The sequence below is a fragment of the Miniopterus natalensis genome, chromosome 13 (genome assembly GCF_054644295.1).
Source record: "Miniopterus natalensis isolate mMinNat1 chromosome 13, mMinNat1.hap1, whole genome shotgun sequence".
NCBI lineage: Eukaryota > Metazoa > Chordata > Mammalia > Chiroptera > Miniopteridae > Miniopterus > Miniopterus natalensis.
The window spans coordinates 62636192-62653925 of NC_142093.1; the positions used below are offsets into that span (position 1 = coordinate 62636192).

General features: G+C 51.3%; 1 protein-coding gene and 1 pseudogene across 3 annotated transcripts in view; both read right to left on the reverse strand.

Moving 5' to 3' along the window:
• The window catches only part of TBC1D8 (TBC1 domain family member 8), a 107629-nt gene that overhangs the window by 21550 nt on the left and 68345 nt on the right, over positions 1-17734 (reverse strand). For 2 of the 3 annotated variants that reach the window (XM_087823731.1, XM_087823730.1), the window contains exons 6-11: positions 9234-9441; positions 7305-7499; positions 6644-6817; positions 5176-5326; positions 2330-2544; positions 438-555 (exon numbers count right to left, since the gene is read on the reverse strand). In XM_087823731.1, coding sequence (XP_087679857.1) covers positions 438-555; positions 2330-2544; positions 5176-5326; positions 6644-6817; positions 7305-7499; positions 9234-9441 — 1061 coding nt within the window. The remainder of the gene's footprint in view (positions 1-437; positions 556-2329; positions 2545-5175; positions 5327-6643; positions 6818-7304; positions 7500-9233; positions 9442-17734) is intronic. The other variant, XM_087823732.1, reaches the window with a different exon arrangement.
• On the reverse strand, positions 11867-17597 carry LOC107532688 (vacuolar protein sorting-associated protein 26A-like; annotated as a pseudogene).

Sequence of the window (17734 nt, forward strand, 5' to 3'; positions counted from 1 at the left end):
AGAGAGTTATCAGGTTACCTTATTCCACCATTTTGCGAAAACTGTGCAGGGAGCCAGCCAGTGTGGCTCAGCAGTTGAGCGTCGACCTAGGATCCAGGAGATTGCATTTCAATTTGGTCAGGGTACATCCCTGGGTTGTGGGCTCAATCTCCAGTCGGGGGCGTGCAAGAAGCAGCCGATCAATGACTCTCATCATTGATGTTTCTCTCTCTCTCCCCCTCTCCCTTCCTCTCTCTGAAATCAATAAAATTAAAAAAAAAAAAAAAAAAAACCTGTGCAGAGAATTACACTGGGTAACTTTGCAAATCCCAGAGCCGAACAGTATTTGCAGAAAGACTGCTGAGAAGCACACAGACTTGAGAACCAGGACTGGTGGAAAGGTCTCTGCCCAGGCTCTTGTCTCCCCAGTGCACCAGAGGGGGCAGGAGGCAACTTACCAAGGACCCGGTGGTTGAAGTAGTCAGGCAGCATCCGCTCGCACACAGCAACCAGCAACCAGAAGGCCTCCTCCTCCTTGGCGTACAGGAGCAGGACGGAAGTCAGGATGTTCATGGACTGCTCGGGGGTTCAGAGGAGGGGACAGTGACTGACCAAACCACATAGGGCCACAGAGACATTAAAAAACACACAAGTTCAAATGACCTACAAAAGCCAAGATCAGGGTACTCTAACCACTCCAACATATGCAGAAGAATGACCACGTGTCATGTCAACATGGTCCTCACAGATACACCCGGCAGAGGGATCGGCCACCCGTTCCATCACTGTCCCCACCTAGTGATGCTGGACTGAGCTGTGGAGCACACCTCAGGCTCAGATCAAGTCTGTGCATTAATCGCCCAGCTGGCGTAGCTCAACAGTTGAGCATCCACCTAGGATCCAGGAGATCCCGGTTCAATTCCCAGTCAGGGCACATGCCCAGGTTGTGGGCTTGATCCCCAGTCGGGGGCGTGCAGGAGGCAGCCGATCAATGACTCTCATCACTGAGGTTTCTCTCTCTCTCCTCCCTTCCTCTCTCTGAAATCAATAAAGACAATAAAAAAACTGTCCATTTTCTAAGTTCATGTTCAGACACACACACACACTACATGTCATTCCCCCACTGATTTTGCTTATTTACAGAAAACAAAGTTTAAAATCTTGTATTTTGGCGATGGCCTGTGTGGCTCAGTGGTTAGAGCACCAGCCTGTGCACCAGAGGGTCGAGGGTTCGATTCCCGGTCAAGGGAACGTACCTGGGCTGCAGGTCCAATCCCCGCCCTTGGTTGGGGAACGTGTGGGGCAGCCAGTTGATGTCTCTCCCCCGCCCCCTCCCCTCCACTCTCTAAAATCAGTGGGAAATGCCCTCATTTCTCGGAGGAGAATTAAAGATACATGTATCTTATATTCTAAATGTCAGGCGGTCCTGTAACCCAGCCTTGGGGGTTTGCTGGTGTTTGTTCTGACACCAAACCAACCTCCCAAGTCCTCACAATTGCCTGGAGGACATCTTCCCTCCACCCATGTTTCCCAAGGGAAGATTTCTGCCCCAAACATCTTTTTCCTCCCCAAATAGCACTGTCATTTTAAAACTAATCCCTATAAGTTCTAGAGCTCTGCCCTGCTGTGGACTCAGTCCGTGAGGCTCTGCTCCCGGGGGGCACATGGCACCTGCCCTGCTGTCCACTCAGCCCGTGAGGCTCTGTTCTCGGGGGGCACACGGCACCTGCCCCGCCGTGGACTCAGCCCGTGAGGCTCTGTTCTTGGGGGGCACACGGCACCTGCCCTGCTGTGGACTCAGTCCGTGAGGCTCTGCTCCTGGGGGGCACACGGCACCTGCCCCGCTGTCCACTCAGCCCGTCAGGCTCTGCTCCTGGGGGGCACACGGCACGTGCCCCGCCGTGAACTCAGCCCGTGAGGCTCTGTTCTCGGGGGGCACACGGCACCTGTCCTGCTGTGGACTCAGCCCATGAGGCTCTGCTCCAGGGGGGCACACAGCACCTGCCCCGCTGTTCACTCAGCCCGTGAGGCTCTGCCCCCGGGGACACACAGCACCTGCCCCGCCGTGGACTTAGCCCGTGAGGCTCTGTTCTCAGGGGGCACACGGCAGCTGCCCTGCTGTCCACTCAGCCCATGACTCTGCCCAGGCCTGGGAAATGTTTCCAACATCAGGTGAGCAGCCTGTCTGTGTGCACAAAGACGACTTCCTTGGCCTCTTTCGACACATTCTTTAAGGCAAGAGCCCAGCACAGAGCCTTCATACAACCGTCCTTGGTACCAGAGGCCCACCCAGACAACAGGCCCTGAGACCCTGTGGTCAACAGGATCCTGCGCTCTGTGCACACCTCACCTGGCAGTACCCGATTTTGGGGTTCCGGTGGGCATAGGCCGTCAGGACTCTCCTCAAAGCAGCAATCCCCGTCTCACTCTGGAAGGCGGGGTGCTCAGGTAAGGAACGGTGCAGGTCCCGCTCTATCTCCTCTGTCACCAGGCTGGGTTTCCCCATGGACTCCTCCACCAGGCTACCATAGTAGCCGGGATGCGCAGCAAGATCGGTCACGGCATCTGATGATTTGTAAGTAATTTTTAAGGGGTTGGTTACCAGGATAGCGTCAGCATGGAAGGGCTGTCCTGTCAGAGAACCTCAGAAGGGTCTCGTTACTTGAGGGACAGGAAATATGTTGAGACCACATACAACCTAAAGGACTTCATTTCTGCCAAAAACAAAAGAGAACATGGCTTTTCTAAAAATAACCTTATATAAAGGGAAAAGTTCATACTAGAAATACTTGTTAACATGCTCTTCATAAGTTGCATTCCCCAGTAAGAGAAAGTGTATACGTGTGTGTAACATATACACATATGCACATATCCTTACACATACATATGCCCACAATTTTCATGCGTTAGTTCAACAAGAAATCACTGGGCACCTCTGTGAGAAGCACAGGAGGTGCCATTACGATGAAGTGACGGTGACACATATGAAAGAGCCGACAGCTGCCACCAGGAAACTGCAGGCTATGCTCACGATGTGCAGGGTGACCAAGCAGAGCTCGCCCAGGGCCAAGCCACTGCCAGGCCTCTGGCGGGCAGGGTAGTGGGGGGTGGGCACACCAGCCCCCCACGCCACCTGGGAGTTGCAGTCACTCACCCACCGGCATCGAGGCCCCTATGGCTGCAGCCAGTGTTCCCTCGGGGGGCTGGCGGCAGATGGTTCCCCGGTACTGCCACCAGCCCCATGCAGGGGCTCCAGGAGAGCAGGGGAGTGGAAAGGGCCCCGTTCTGCCTCTCACTGCTATTCATGTTTTTGGTCCTGAGTGGGTTTAGTGTCATTCCCTCCTCCAGCTGTCCATCCGCAATGACTGAGCCTCCATCACACCCAACACACAGGCACCACGGCCCCCAGTGCCACAATCAGCACTCACGCTGACAGCTGCCCCGCCCTCAGCGGCACCCCACACGCTGCAGCAGCCTTCCCGCCAGCCGAGGAAGCACTGCAGCGCTGAGCGAAGAGGGCCCTTTGTGAACTGACTTGGCAACTGTTTTCTTAACAAAAAGTACGTGTGGGAACAGTCGTTCCTCGGTCTCCAGGGGAGTGGTTCCAGGACCCCATGGATGCTCAAGCTCTGTAAGTGGCATGGGATTTGGGCGTCGCCTCTATCTGCACAGAGGCCACAGCAGGTCACCTGCACCCTGCACTCCCATGGGCTCTGCGTAGTGCTTGGCATGCGGCAGTCCAGTGCTGCTTTTTCAAACTTTCTGGGGTATTTCCCCCCGAATATTTTTGATGTGTTGGTTGAATCCACAGATGTGAAACCCATGAATATGGAAAGCTAACTATACATACATATAAAGTATGTTCACTGCCCTGGCTGGTGGCTCGGCTGTTTGGAGCGTCCTCTTGCGCACCGAAAGGTTGTGGGTTCAATTCCTGGTTGGGGTGCATATGGGAGGCAACTGATTGATGTTTCTCTCTCTCCCTCTCTCCCTCCCTCCCTCTCTAAAATAAATAAACCTGTGTCCTCGGCCGAGAATAAATAAATTAATTAATAACACATGTTCATTAAGGATTCCTGAAGACCATAAACCACTTCAGGTGACGAGATTATGAGCAACGCCACTTTCTTTGCTTGCTCTTCTATTATTTTCTTTTCAACTATGAATATAGATTGTTTTTATTAAATATAAAAACACAGAAGACATTTTTAATTTTAAAAGAAAGTGTTGCGATGGTGGTCTTCGGTTGGCAGCCTCAAAAACACGCCTGAGGCAGGGGAAAGAGGGGTGAACAGGTGAGCAGTGGCTGGTGAGGCACCAGTGAGTGCCCATGAAGGGCACCCCAGGGCGGGTCAGAAACAGGAGGGGGAGGGGCTGTGCTACTTTGGGGGAGAGACAGGGAAAGAGGAGGAGAAATGATGGGGGTGAGAGGCTACCATGAGGGAGAAAAGGGAAAGTGAGCAGTGGGAGGAAGGCACATGCCCGGCCTCAGAGCCTCTCTGCGGCCCTGAGCACAGCAGTCACCTGGGGAAAGCGGCCTCCTCACCTGCCTCTCTTGGCACTGAGGGGAGAGGGCCCCCTCCTGCTCGCAGCCCCGCTCCTCTACCAAGCTGACAAAACAGCTCATGATCTATGTGGAGACAGACGAATGGCTGCTCAAGAGTCTGGAGAAGTTTGGTCCCAGTCTCGGCCCATCGTTCAGTAGGTGTCCCAAACAACCCCAAACAGAATTGGAGGGAGGGGCTGAGGCCTGAGGCCAAAACCGGCTGTACTTCCCAGAGGAGGAAGAGGGGAGAAGAGCCACTTCGAGGGAGGGGACAGTAGACTAAGTGAGCTCTGAGGAGCCATTTCAGCATCCCTGCAGGTGACCAGCTCACAGAGACTTTCGTTTAGTCTGTTTAAGAAGTTGTGCCCCAGAAAGGCACGTCCCTCCCAGGAGCTGCTTCTTAACAGAATTCTCGGGACCACATAGAGACTCAAAGTCATGGTTAGAGGAGACATCCCGCCAGCCCAATCGCACGTTGACGAGGACACGTATGAGCTCCCAGCTGTCACAGGAGTTCTGAAGTTGGGGAGGGAATGTCCAGGAAGGAGCTGGGGTAGATAACTGTCACACACACGCTGCCCAACCTCAGTCTCCCCTCCTGCGTCCGCTCCAGAAACCACATTTGGCCTAAAGGCACCAGAACCACTTACCTGAGAAAAGCAGCCAGAGTCTGCCACGTAGAGACTCAGGGATCCCCATGGTGACAAGCTTGCGGATCTTCTCTGTGCGAAACATACACACGGTTCTGCCGTATTCCACAAAGTGGTCGTTCCACAGGCTTATCTTTATCTGCTCTCTGGACTGGAAACAGAAACATCCTTAATGTACAAAGAGCCTGTCCACAGTCCACCACAGCCCGTGCACAGTCCACCGCAGAGAGCACCACCTCTGTTAAGGGTGGCAGAGGATTTCGGGATCCTGAACCTCTAGGCACAGAAGACGTTCAGGGGAATAACACAGAGCAGCAGCCCCTCGGGAGCTCAGGGTCCTGTGGGAGCACTTAGGCAGTAAAATGCCATTTCCCTGGCAAACTGGATGGGAAGAAGTCTGTCCCAACACTAAAGTAACACAGAGCAGATGGGGGGGCGAGGTGGGGGTGAGACGCAGGAGAGGAGCTGATCCTGACGCTGACGCGAGCCAGCTGCTGAAACACGGGTCTGCAGAGGGCGGAGGGGAGGAGGGCAGGTAAAGTGCGCCCTGAGCGTCCTGACAGCCAGGAGAAACACTGAAGCCTGAAAAGGTTCCATCGTTCCATCGCTCTCGGGGTGAGAAACAAGGAAAACGTGAGGGCTCCAGGCAGTTAACAATCCTTTAAAGTTATCCTGATGGCGGAAAGTTTAGTTCCTCATAAATAAGATGCTTCTATATGCTTTTAATTGCCTCAGTCTCTAGTAATGGGAATTTACACATACATTCAGTATTTTTATGCGTTTAGTCCTCAAGTGAGCATCTCTGTGTGAAGCTGGTAATCGGGCTCAGTGCTGAATGAATCAGCCAACAATGAATTAATTATGCAGCAGCCACAGGGCAACTGGGGCACAGCTGGGGGTGAGGATTTCATGGCCACCCCACTTCTCATGGTCCCAGCAGAGCTGCCCACCTGCCACGGCACCGGCTCAAAGCACAGCCTCTGCTCCGTTTACCCTCCTGCAAAGACACTTCCCTCACTCTCCCTCCAAAGATGAAAATTATTGAGTAAATGTAACAAAAATGGTTTTAGTTTAATAAAACAAGAACAGAAGACTCTGTCCCAGAAGACAAAGAGCGAGGCTGTGAAAGCGGCACACAGACACCAGGGGGTAAGTGGAGGAAGACCTGCTGGAAAACCCACAAGGACGGCAGCCACAGCTTCCACCGCAGGGGCAGGCGGGGAGAGCACCGACCTCCACTGCCTGACGCATCTGCAGCACGCCCAGAGATGCCCAGGCAGCAGGTATCAGCGAGCCCCTTCCACTCTGGGCCAACGAGGCAAAGAGGGGGCAGCTTGCTGTTCTCAGCTGCCTGACAACCTGCACCACAGCTGCCCTCCTAAATGCCAAGCTCCACAGTGGGTCAGGAAGCTGGAAGCCATACCCGGGGCAACCCTACGCGTGCCCAGCCAGGCCGAGTGTCACCCACCATGCGCAAGTCAGGGCACTGGCTGCCCGACTGCTGCAAGACGGCGCTCAGGGCCTTGGGGTGCAGCTGTGAGCTCTTCTCTTCGCTTTCCTCACTCTTTTGAGAAGACACCATCTCAAGATCCCCGAACCTGTGTTCACTGTACATGCTTGCTGAGTGAAAGACGTGTGGCGCCTGCAGGGGGAAGTAAAATAAAGAGAAAGTCATGGTTTTAAAACAGGGCAACCTCTGCTTGCCTTTGGAAGTATGAGTACAGCAAACTCAAACACGTCTACTGACGACCTGGAGGAAAAACAGACTGACGTGAAGCCAAATGGACCGGATCCTTGGGAAGGACTGTGCTGCAATGTCCCCCGAGACTGCTCATGCAGCCAGAGGACGCAGCTTCCTCCCAGCTTCTAACCTGTGACTGCAGCACCCCATTATCCCCTCTGACCTGCGGGGAGGGGGGGGCATGCCTATCATTTCCTTTAACCTGCGTGGAGCCCCTCTAACCTGTGGACACCGGGTGTATCAGAGGTGGCACCAGAGTGCCACACAGACCCAACAGCTCTGCACCATGAGGATCATCATTGTGAGCACTCCTTTGGAGACCACTGCCCTAGAGGTGGTGAAAACGGGGTTTTGGTGTGTGGAGTCCTACTGTTTTGAAGAGCCATACCGTGACGTCCTCCTGTGAGGTGCTGTAACGCACGGGGTGGTCAGCGTGCACCTGCTGCAGCCTGCCGAGCAGATGCTCCACCAGGGTGTCTCGGTCCTTGAGCTCGATGAACTGGAAGGCCGTCTTGCTCCGGATGCTGACAATGATGGGGCTGGGCAGCAGGCTCGTGTCCTCCATCTTCTCAATGCTCACCACCTGTGCCAGGAAATTACATACAAAGAGGGGAGGCAGGCATTTAACTACATAGTCAGACACATCCTGACACAGAAGCCAAAACAAGCACCGCAATCAGGAGCTGGTGCCAAGGTCAAGAGTATGCAAGGCAGCTCATCCACAACAGCTAAAAGGCGGGAGCTGCCCACTGTCCCTCAGTGGGCAAGCGGGACAACCAAATGTGGTCTGTACACACACAGTAGTAGTCAGCCTTAAAAAGGACATCTGACACAGGCTTCATGGATGGGCTTCAAGGACATTACGCTAAGTAAAGTAATCCCATCACAAAAGGACAAATGCTGTCTGACTCCACTTACAGGAGGTGCCCAGAGTAGTCAAACTCACAGAGACAGGAAGTAGGACGGCTGTTGCCAGGGGCTGGGGGAGGAAAGGGGGTGAGGAGCAGTCACTTAATAGAGACAAGGCTTCAGCTGGGGAAGGTAGAAAAGTTCTGGAGATGTCTGCACAATAACATGAACTACTTAATGCTAAAACGGTAAATGCTGTATGTATATATTATCATAACTTTAAAAAATAAGGAGCCCTGGCCGGTTTGGCTCAGCGGTTAGAGCGTCTGCCTGCGGACTGAAGGGCTCATACCTGGGTTGCAGGCTCGATGCCCAGCCCTGGTTGGGGCTCATGTGGGAGGCAACCAATCGACGAGTCTCTCACACTGATGTCTCTCTCCCTCTCTCTTCCACTCTCTTTGAAAAAGCAATGGAAAAAATATCCTCGGATGGGATTAAAAATAAATAAATAAATATTTTAAAATAAGTATATAAGACAATGACTGGATTTCTTGCTCCACTCTTAAGAAAGGATATTTGTGAAACGAAAACTCTGCCACAGAGAAAGGGCATGGAGGTAGGAGATCACACGACTGCAGGAAGCCTGAGCTTCCCCGAAGAGCAGTGCTCAGCGAGTTCACAGCACGAGGACCTGGGTGCTGGTGTACAGAGCTGTGGGCACCGCCCAGCAGGCGCCCTCAAACCAAAGGCTGAGCCACCAGGTCCAGAAGAACGGAGACTGGAGCTGCTCTCCATTTCCACGAAGAGAATTATGGGCTTTTCCAGGAGGAAGGACTTGGCCCGTATGAAAGAAAGGAAGCGTTTTTAGATTTCTAAGTGAAGTTCCAGGAGGGCATAACAGCCGAGCAAGGTGACGTTTACCTTCAAAGGGGAGGCGTTTAGTACGTGGCCTTTTTTCTCCCTTTCTGTGGGTGAAGGGAGGCTTCATGCCTAAAACCTGCCATAAAGCTGTTTTTTCAGACCTCACCTAAGGAGTGAGGATATTTTTCCACTGATTTCAAAGAGAGTGGAAGGAAGAGAGAGCGAGCTACACTGATGGGCTGCCTCCCGCACGCGCCCTGACTGGGGGCACAGATCGCGCCTGCAACCAAGGTGCCTGCCCTTGACCAGGAATCTAACCAGCAACCTCAGGTGCACAGGCGGACGCTCTAACCACTGAGCCACGCTGGCCAGGGCTGTCATAAAGCTTTAAACTACAGCTTTATTGATAATGTGGAGGTTAGCGTGCCCTGTTCTCACCAGTCAGTTTTATACAAACTTCAGGTTGCCATAGCAACAGGAAAAGCAACAGCAATTGGGTAGTGGTCAAATTCAGGCCATGCTTCCCTCTAGCTGCCATCCCTAGCGGGCAAGGCCTTGCTGTGAGCACCGGGCCCTGCTGTCTCCCAGGGAGGCAGGCCCTCCCCACCTCTCTGAGAGGGAGGATGACATGGCAGCAGCCCTCGTCCCTGCTGGCAAAGCAGATGTAACTGTCGGAGGCGAACATCCGCCCGGCGGTGTGACAGCGGCTGAACGGCGTCCAAAGGGAACAGTCGGTGACCACGTGCAGCTTCTCCTGCCTGGGCAACCTGAAGAAGGCCCGGAAGAACTCCTTCTCTGCTCTGGCATCCAGGTCCCTGGTGAGAATGAGAGAGCACGAGGAGGCAGGAGCGGTGAGGGAGCTCACTCACAAAGGAGAACACTTGTAAACCCACTGGCACAACCTGATACTGAAGTGAACACAAAACGGAGCTGGGCTGCCCAGCTCCTGCACAGTCAGCAGCCACTCTCACGCACAGCCCACCGCGGGAACGACGGGCTGGGTGGACTGCCGCTGACCGAGGTGACGTGACAAATTCAGGGACCAAAACACATATCCCTCCTCAGTCTGCGTAACATTGGGAACCATCATAGAACAACTGTGTAAGACTCCAGTGCCAGAAAGTCAGACAACAAGAGCTGGTGAGGATGTGGAGACACTGCTGGGGGAGAGTGGGCAGTGCAGCCACTTTGGAAAAACGCCTGGCTACTCCTCGAAAGGTGAAACACGGAGTGACCACGTGACCCAACAACTGCACTTGTACTGAACTGAACACGTATGTCCACTCGGGAACATACACACACATGTTCATAGCAGCATCATTCATTGCAGCCAAACACTGGAAACCACCCGAATGACAGATGAGTAAACAAAATGTGGTCCATCCATACAACAGAATATCATTCAGCTGTAAAAAGGAACGAGGTTCTGACACCTGCCACCACAGGAAGGAACCCTGAAAACATTATCCTAAGTTCAATAACCCAGACACGAAACACTGCATATTGCCTGATTCCATTTATATGAAATTTCAGAATAAGCAAATCTAAAAAGGCAGAAAATAGATTGTGACTGCTTAGGGCTGGGGGAGGGAGAAACAGGAGACTGCACATGGGTGCGAGGTTTTGCCTTGGACTGAGGACAGTGTTCTAAACAGATCACAGTGAGGACTGCACAACCCTGTGAATGTACTAAAACCACTAAATGGTACATTTTATGGGGTGAACTGGGCGCTTCCCCTCCAGGGAGCATGCCCGTGCCATTCCTTTCCGCTCTCCTTCCCCTGTAGGCCTGCATCTCCTAAACTCCAAGGTACCCCACGGGACTTGCAACCAGGGGAGCAATGAGCAGCGGCAACTAGTCGGGGCTTATCCCTGAACCTGTCTCAGGGCCCCTTCTCTCTGACTTCCCAGTGAGCCCGAGCAGCCCAGCCAGGCTCTCCGCTGCCTCTCCTATGCTCCTCCTTGTCTCACTGCCCTGTGTGTTCTAGGTGCAGCCAGTAAATTCTTGCTTGCTTTTATAAAAAAATAAATAGTAAAAGGGTGAGTTGAGCGGTTTCTGAGCGGTACGTGATCTCAGGGCTGGAAGCCTTGGCAGAAGCGCCCCCTAAGGCTGGAAACGGGCCAGCAGCACACAACACTGACTGCCCACCGTCCACACTGTTGGTGCAGCTGCCCCAGCTCCCGCTGAGCACAGCAGGGGAAGGGGCCGCAGACCCTTCTGCATCAAGGGGCCAGAACAAACACGGGGTCCCCAGAACCCGGAGCAATAGCCATCGAGTGTGCTGGTGAGCCAAAGTCAATATGTATAATCATGCGTGACAGCTCTGCAGAAAATTCTAGACTACACGCACACATTTTAAAATTCAGGTTTAACTCCTAAGACCACAGACCCCAACATCAAGGGGTAGGTACTTCTCTTATTTCTCCGTGAACCCAGAGCTCCCCGTTTCAGATTAGGTGAAGATGTAGCAAAAGCAGGCTTCCCTCGCTCTTCCCCAGAGGTTTCAGAACGCTCTGGGACAGAGCTGTGTTAGGCTCACACACCAGCTCTCACTCCCCCATGTCCTTCACTCCACAAACCTACTGTGTCAGAGGCTTAAAGCTGCTTCGAGGCCAGAAGCTTCCCCAAGGTCAGCCATGTGGCAGGCTGGTGCAGGCGGGCTCTCCCCGGCTCAGGGTGCAAAGACCTTGCTCTGTGCTGGACAGAAAGCCTCGAGCCATACTCCTGCCCCTGGAATAACTCCACCCTCCACAGCCAGTTTGCCTCATCAAGAAAGACACCAAGATTTCCACAGGCTCCCGTGAGGTGCCCACCCACAGACCCAGGCCCAATGCAGTGACACCCTGGGGACATCAAGAACCGGCCCCCTTCACACTGGGCAGGAAGGGTAGGGGTGCTTTTCCTAAGCCCGAGTCTGCGCATAAAACACTGCATTTCTCAACTGTGTGTTTACTCAAAACATCTTTCCTCTACAATCCCCTGGGAGCTCCACGGACAGGGAAGAACAAAGCTGCTGGTGAAGCCTCAGGGAGCACGGCAGAGAGGCAGCTGCAGACGGCGGGACGCGCGGCCCACTCCAAGATGGCAGGCCGCGGTGCCCAGTGCCCCGCTGCCCGTGAAAACCCATCCCGAGCCCCGACAGGCCAGGACCTCAGTAACGGGGCATCAGAAAGCACTTTCCCACCACAGAAAAGGCTCCTGCCTTCATCATCTGCTCGCCACTTTGTCCCAGAGAATACCTATGACCACAGAGCTTCCAGGTGGCCGCAGCGGGGAGAGCTCCCCTGAAGGGGGCTGTTCAGGCCTGTAGGAGCCCCAGTGGATGTCTCGACTGCTCCAAGCAGACTCTGCGCCAGGATCAGGACACAGTGAAACACACTGCCCACAGCGAGCTTGGGCTTTCCCAGCGGGGCCCAGGGGAACAGCAGGGACGGTGAAGCTGGGCGGGGGAGGCTGAGGATGGTCTGAAAAGCCACAGGGGAGTTAAGTGTGAGCCAGGCAACAGGGGGGTGGGGGATGACTGCTAAGGACACCAGCCCCTTGGCAACCACTGTCCACCTTTAGGTACCAGTAGGAACAGCTGGCTTACATCGTGAATAAGAGTTTCCACCCACTACCCTGTGGGGATTGAGTTTTCCTCCAGCATTTTCACCCATCCAAACAGATTTTAATAAAATATTATTTAATTTCCACTTAGTGATGCCCAATATCACCTCTCCAATATCCCCCACAAAAAACTAGTTGGTTACACTGTTCTCACCCCATCATTCACAACTTCAGAATTGATATTTTCTGTTTGAAAATTTCAGGACCAATCCATTTATTCCCTCCCTCCTTCCATTCTCTCTGGGAGTCCCCTGCCCTCCTGGACTCTCGGGGACTACACACTGGAGCACCCCTGGCCAGGCCCTCCACTGTGAAGCACCTGTCCTCCTGATCCTGGGTGACAGCGCACCGTCCCACCCACCCCACTCCGCTCCGCGGACGCAAGCCTTGCCCCGCTGAGCCCGTTAAGTCCCTCAGCAGCAAGCACAGAAGCCATCAGGACAAGTCCACAACCACAGGCTCATGACCCCACAGGCACCTTTCCAAAGCCATTATCTGGGAAGGGAAGTGGAAATACATCCACAAGAGAGCCTGGGGACCCTCCCAACACCCTAACCAGGCCCTTGGCACGAGACTGTTTTCCTAAACTTGAAACCTGGGTTCTCTTGGCAGGATGTCAAGTTAACTGAGTCATTACCTGTTTATGTCCCCAGGCCCAGGTCTCCGGGACCAAAAGCTGCACATGAGAACTGGAGGGGAACTGGTAGGCAGTAGCACGCCCTTCCCTTTTGGAGAAAGTCAAAGTGCAGTGCGCAGTGAAACATGCCTGCACCCCAGCTCTGCTGCGTGTCTGGGGCGAGCCCCAGGCACCGTCAGCCCGCGGGCAGCTTCACCGCCAGCCCCACCGGGACCCTTTTCTCTCTCCCCTACTTTCTTTGTTTTTTCACTGTTTCAAATTCTTCATTATACATCATGGTCATACAATTTGAGGCTAGTTAAATACAATTGGTTTTCAAATTTTCTTTGAATATTTTCTAGATTACTACCTGCAAATGACCATCAAAATATTTGGAATTTTTAAATTTTGAACGTCTGAGCAGTCACTTACATGAGAAAACAGCACCATTACAGATTCCACACTTAACACACACTCCAGCTCACGGTCCACAGAGCCTCTTGCCAGTAAAGAAGTTGGTTACTGGCCATTTTATCAAAGTGCCGTAGAAGTAAAACAAGTTTCAAGAAATATAATTTGGGTTAGTTACCTTACTCATAAGTTAGGTCAAATGACAAGACTTGCCCTGAAGTCTGAGAAATATTGGCACAAAAACCAGTGAACTGTGTAAGTGGCAGCAGCTTCCACACCAGGCTGCTGTTTTAGGCCCTACTCCCCAGAGGGCATTCGAGGGACGTTGCTGTAGCCTTCTTTCTTACAGACTTTGAACAATTGACTTGACTTCAGTGTTAAAAATAAAATTAAACAGCGTGGGTGAAATTTAAAATTGAGTTTGAAAGAGCCAAAGTTCCAATTTAACAAACATGAGATTGTCCAGCTCTGGACAGCTACATGCTTATTAAGAGGTGCACCCAAATCCCCCCTCCTCAAATTCTCTCCTGAAAGGGGAAGAGAGTATTTGTGAAGTCAAGAAAATTATATTTGTGTGTATGTGGTAAAAAGATTCCTTAAATTTAAAAAATTCAAAGTATTCATGAAGAAATTGTAAAGTTTTAACACATTCTAAAATGCCAACACGGAGTCAACTCCGCGTTGCAGAACACGGCCATGGACCCACTGGGTACTAGTAGCAAAAGGGTTACTTGACATGACAAAAAATAAATGTAACAGGCTGCAAGGACACGCTACACAGTCCCTTGGGGAAGAACTTAACATTCTTACGACAGAAGACTTCAAAGAGAATAAAACTGAGGGAGCCAGGGGATGGGGGGCCAGGAGCACCTGCAGGGAAGCCTCCACATGCGTGTCCCAAACACTGTGTGACAGACGCAGTCCGGAAAGTGCGCTCCCCGCGTTGAACCCTGCAGGGCGTGAGGGCCACTCAGGGTTTCAGGTTTCATTTGAACACTAATATTTAGTTTCCCATGTAGGGAATGAGAGGTGATCGTTAGCATAAAAAAGGAGACTAAATGGATTTATAACCAACATTATACAGGAAACAAGCGAAAGTGCGAATACAAGCCCACTCGTGAAATCTTCACTGTCCACACACACAAGCGAGGCGAGCAGTAAGAGGCAGAGGAAGGACGCCCCGGGGCCCAGACGCCAGGTGCTTTAGCGTGGGCACAGGAAGGGTGCTTAGTTCCAGCACCGTGACAGAAGGAAGACACCGTCAGGGGGCCCTGGGCACCCCCACGCACCGCCACCATCTCTAGAGGACGGGCCCACTGAGAACGGGCTGTCCCCTCTCCCTGCAGGAGGCACCCACCCGCTGAAAGCCTCCCACGGGAGCCCGTGACGTGGCAGCGCCGGCCCTTCCCGCCCAGCCGTCGCTTCTGGTCCCCGGTGGCCCTCGGCCTAGTCCCAGGGCCTCTCTTGTGATCAGCTCTAACTTCCTATGTCGAACTTTTATTCTTACTAATAAGAAGTAAATTTTTCCAACAATCACACCCTTTAAACGACACTTTGATTTACTATATTCAAATTTTATGTGCAGACAGTTCAATGCCCACTTGTATCTTTACAGCTCAGTTAACAGCAGGGTGGGCAGTGACCTGCTGAGCAGGATCCCATTCTTTACCAGGTCCTCCTCCTGTCACTTTAAGAAAATACCTCAGGCCCGGCCAGCGTGGCTCAGCGGTTGAGCGTCGACCTAGGATCCAGGAGATCAGGGTTCGACTCCTGGTCAGGGCACGTGCCCGGGGTGCGGGCTCGATCCCCAGTCGGGAGGCAGCCGATCAGTGGCTCTCTCATTGATGTTTCTCTCTCTCTCTCCCTCTCCCTTCCTTTCTCTAAAATCAATTAAAAAAAAATACACACACACACACATATGTGTAGGTATATATATACATATACATACATATATATATATAAAGAAAATACCTCAAGCGGACACTGACGTGGACGTAAGATTCATATGGCTTTTCAACTTGCATAAATTCAAAATCTTAACTTTTGCTCTGGGTAAAGCTAGTTCTTTCACTATGTGTGCAAATTCGTGTTATTCTTGTCACTGAGAAGTCCAATTTGACCTACCAACTCAATTCTAATTCCTAGGTGCGTCAGCCTCTTTCCAGTTGCTTAAAGGCTAGGCTTACCCTTCCTTAAACAGATTTTCCATCATAGAAAAGACAGTATTTTCTACCTTGCCATTTTCAGTTTTCATTTCCGCCATTTTCCTGGTTTCCCCATCATTAAGGACAACCTCGATGTCACAAATGGGACCAAAATGCTGCCAAGAACACTCATGGTCAGTGCCAACACATCCCCCCCCATTCTGTACGCAGGAGCCCTCCCCTGCTTCCTAACAGTTCCCAGGGTAGGAGGCTGGGGACGGCCCGGTAGAAGTCACCTGATTCTGAAAACTGCCAACACTGATGAATTTTCTTCCAAATGGATGATTTTACCAAAAGGGTCTTAAATGCTACAGGCCTTTGATCTTCCTGCTCTTTCCTCATGAAAACTCTACACACTGCTGTTCTGAGACCACTAGTTAGAAAGAAACTTTCCCCTAAATGTTCAGAGAAGACAATACATGTGTGTAAGCAATAATAGGAATGTTAAAATAAATGAATAATAAAACTTTTCTTCTTACTGATTCTACAGAGAGAGAGACAGACAGACACACTGATGTGAGAAACATCGAGCAGTTGCCTCCCATATGCACCACAATCAGGGATTGAACCCGCAACCTAGGCATGTGCCCCAATCAGGAATCACACCGGCAACCTTCCTGTACATGGTACCACGCTCCAACCAACTGAGCCACACCGGCCAGGGCAAAAAAAATTTTAATGACTAGTGGTTTCTAAGAAATGAAGCACAGAATCACATCTGATTCAGCAGTTCTGCTTCCGGGCGTACATCCAAAGAACTGAAAGCAGGGTCCTGAGAGATATGTACCCTCACATTCACAGCAGCATCACTCACACAGCCAGGAGGTAGAAGGAACTTACAACAGCCAGGGATGGACGAATGGGTAGCAAAAGGTGGTCTGTACATGCAATGAAATGCTTACTCGTAAAAGGAAGGAAATTCTGACACTTGCCACAAGAAGGATGAACCTTTGGGGACATTATGCTGAGTGAAATAAGCCAGTCACAAAGGTCAAACACTGCATGATTCCACTTATATGAAGTCCCCAGAGTAGTCAAATTCATACCAATGAAAGCAGAATGGCAGCTGCAGGAGCTGGGGAAGGAGGGAAGGGGGGTTGCTACTCAACAGGGACAGATTTCAGTCTGCAAGGTGAAGAGAGTCCTAGGGATGGACTGTGGCGAAGGTTGTGCAACAACAGGAATGCAGTTAATACCACTGAACAGCACATTTAAAAATGGTCAACACAGTAAATTTTATGTTAAATGTCTTTCACCACAATAAAAAAAAAAAATTTTTAATGACCACTAACATTCAAATAGCATTGGTGACTCCGTACCCAACCAGGACAGCGCTGTACGGGCTAACTTGTTCTCCGGAGGACCCGGGTCCTAGCTAACCTGTGTCAGCTCTGCAGCTGCCCAGTCAAACCACAAAGCCAAAATCACAGCTGAGCTCGGACACCACAGCTTCAATATTAGATACTGAAGTTGAACTTCTTTAATGTGACAAATACCTCAAGCAACCACCTCACAAGTCTCCATGACTAGTATCAACTTGGGGCAAACAAATAATAGTGTTAACTGACACTCTTAGTAAGCATGTCTATGATGATGATTTGGTACCAAAATAAGCCCAGCTGTGCCGAAAATGCTTCCTATAATATGAAAACACAAATGTTCTTAATGTTTACTAATAAAGCCCAATGCTGAATGGAATTCCATCATGAGGCTACCGTATTACATTTTCTAGAAGTATTTTTTTATGAAAATCAATTTTGAAATAACACCTGAAAAAAGAAGGAACTGAACCCAGAAATCAAAGTCTATGGCATAAAGGAAATGAATAGTATTTGTTGCCAATTACTGTATCTCTGCCATGAACAACAACACAAGAGAATCTGGATTCTGCCACGAGGGAAATTTAAATCTAGTATAACTCAGGCTAACAACGCCCCACCAACGAGGGGGAAATTCGTATTATTCTTGTCATTGAGAAGTTCAATTTGACCTACCAACTCAATTCTAATTCCCTGGTGCTCTGGGCTCTTTCCAGTTGCTTAAAGGCTAGGCTTACCTTTCCTTAAACAGATTTTCCATCATAGAAAAGACAGTATTTTCTACCTTGCCATTTTCAGTTTTCATTTCCGCCATTTTCCTGGTTTCCCCATCATTAAGGACAACCTCGATGTCACAAATGGGACCAAAATGCTGCCAAGAACACTCTTGGTCAAGGCCAACACACACACACACACACACCCCGTACACAGGAACCCTCCCCTGCCTCCTAA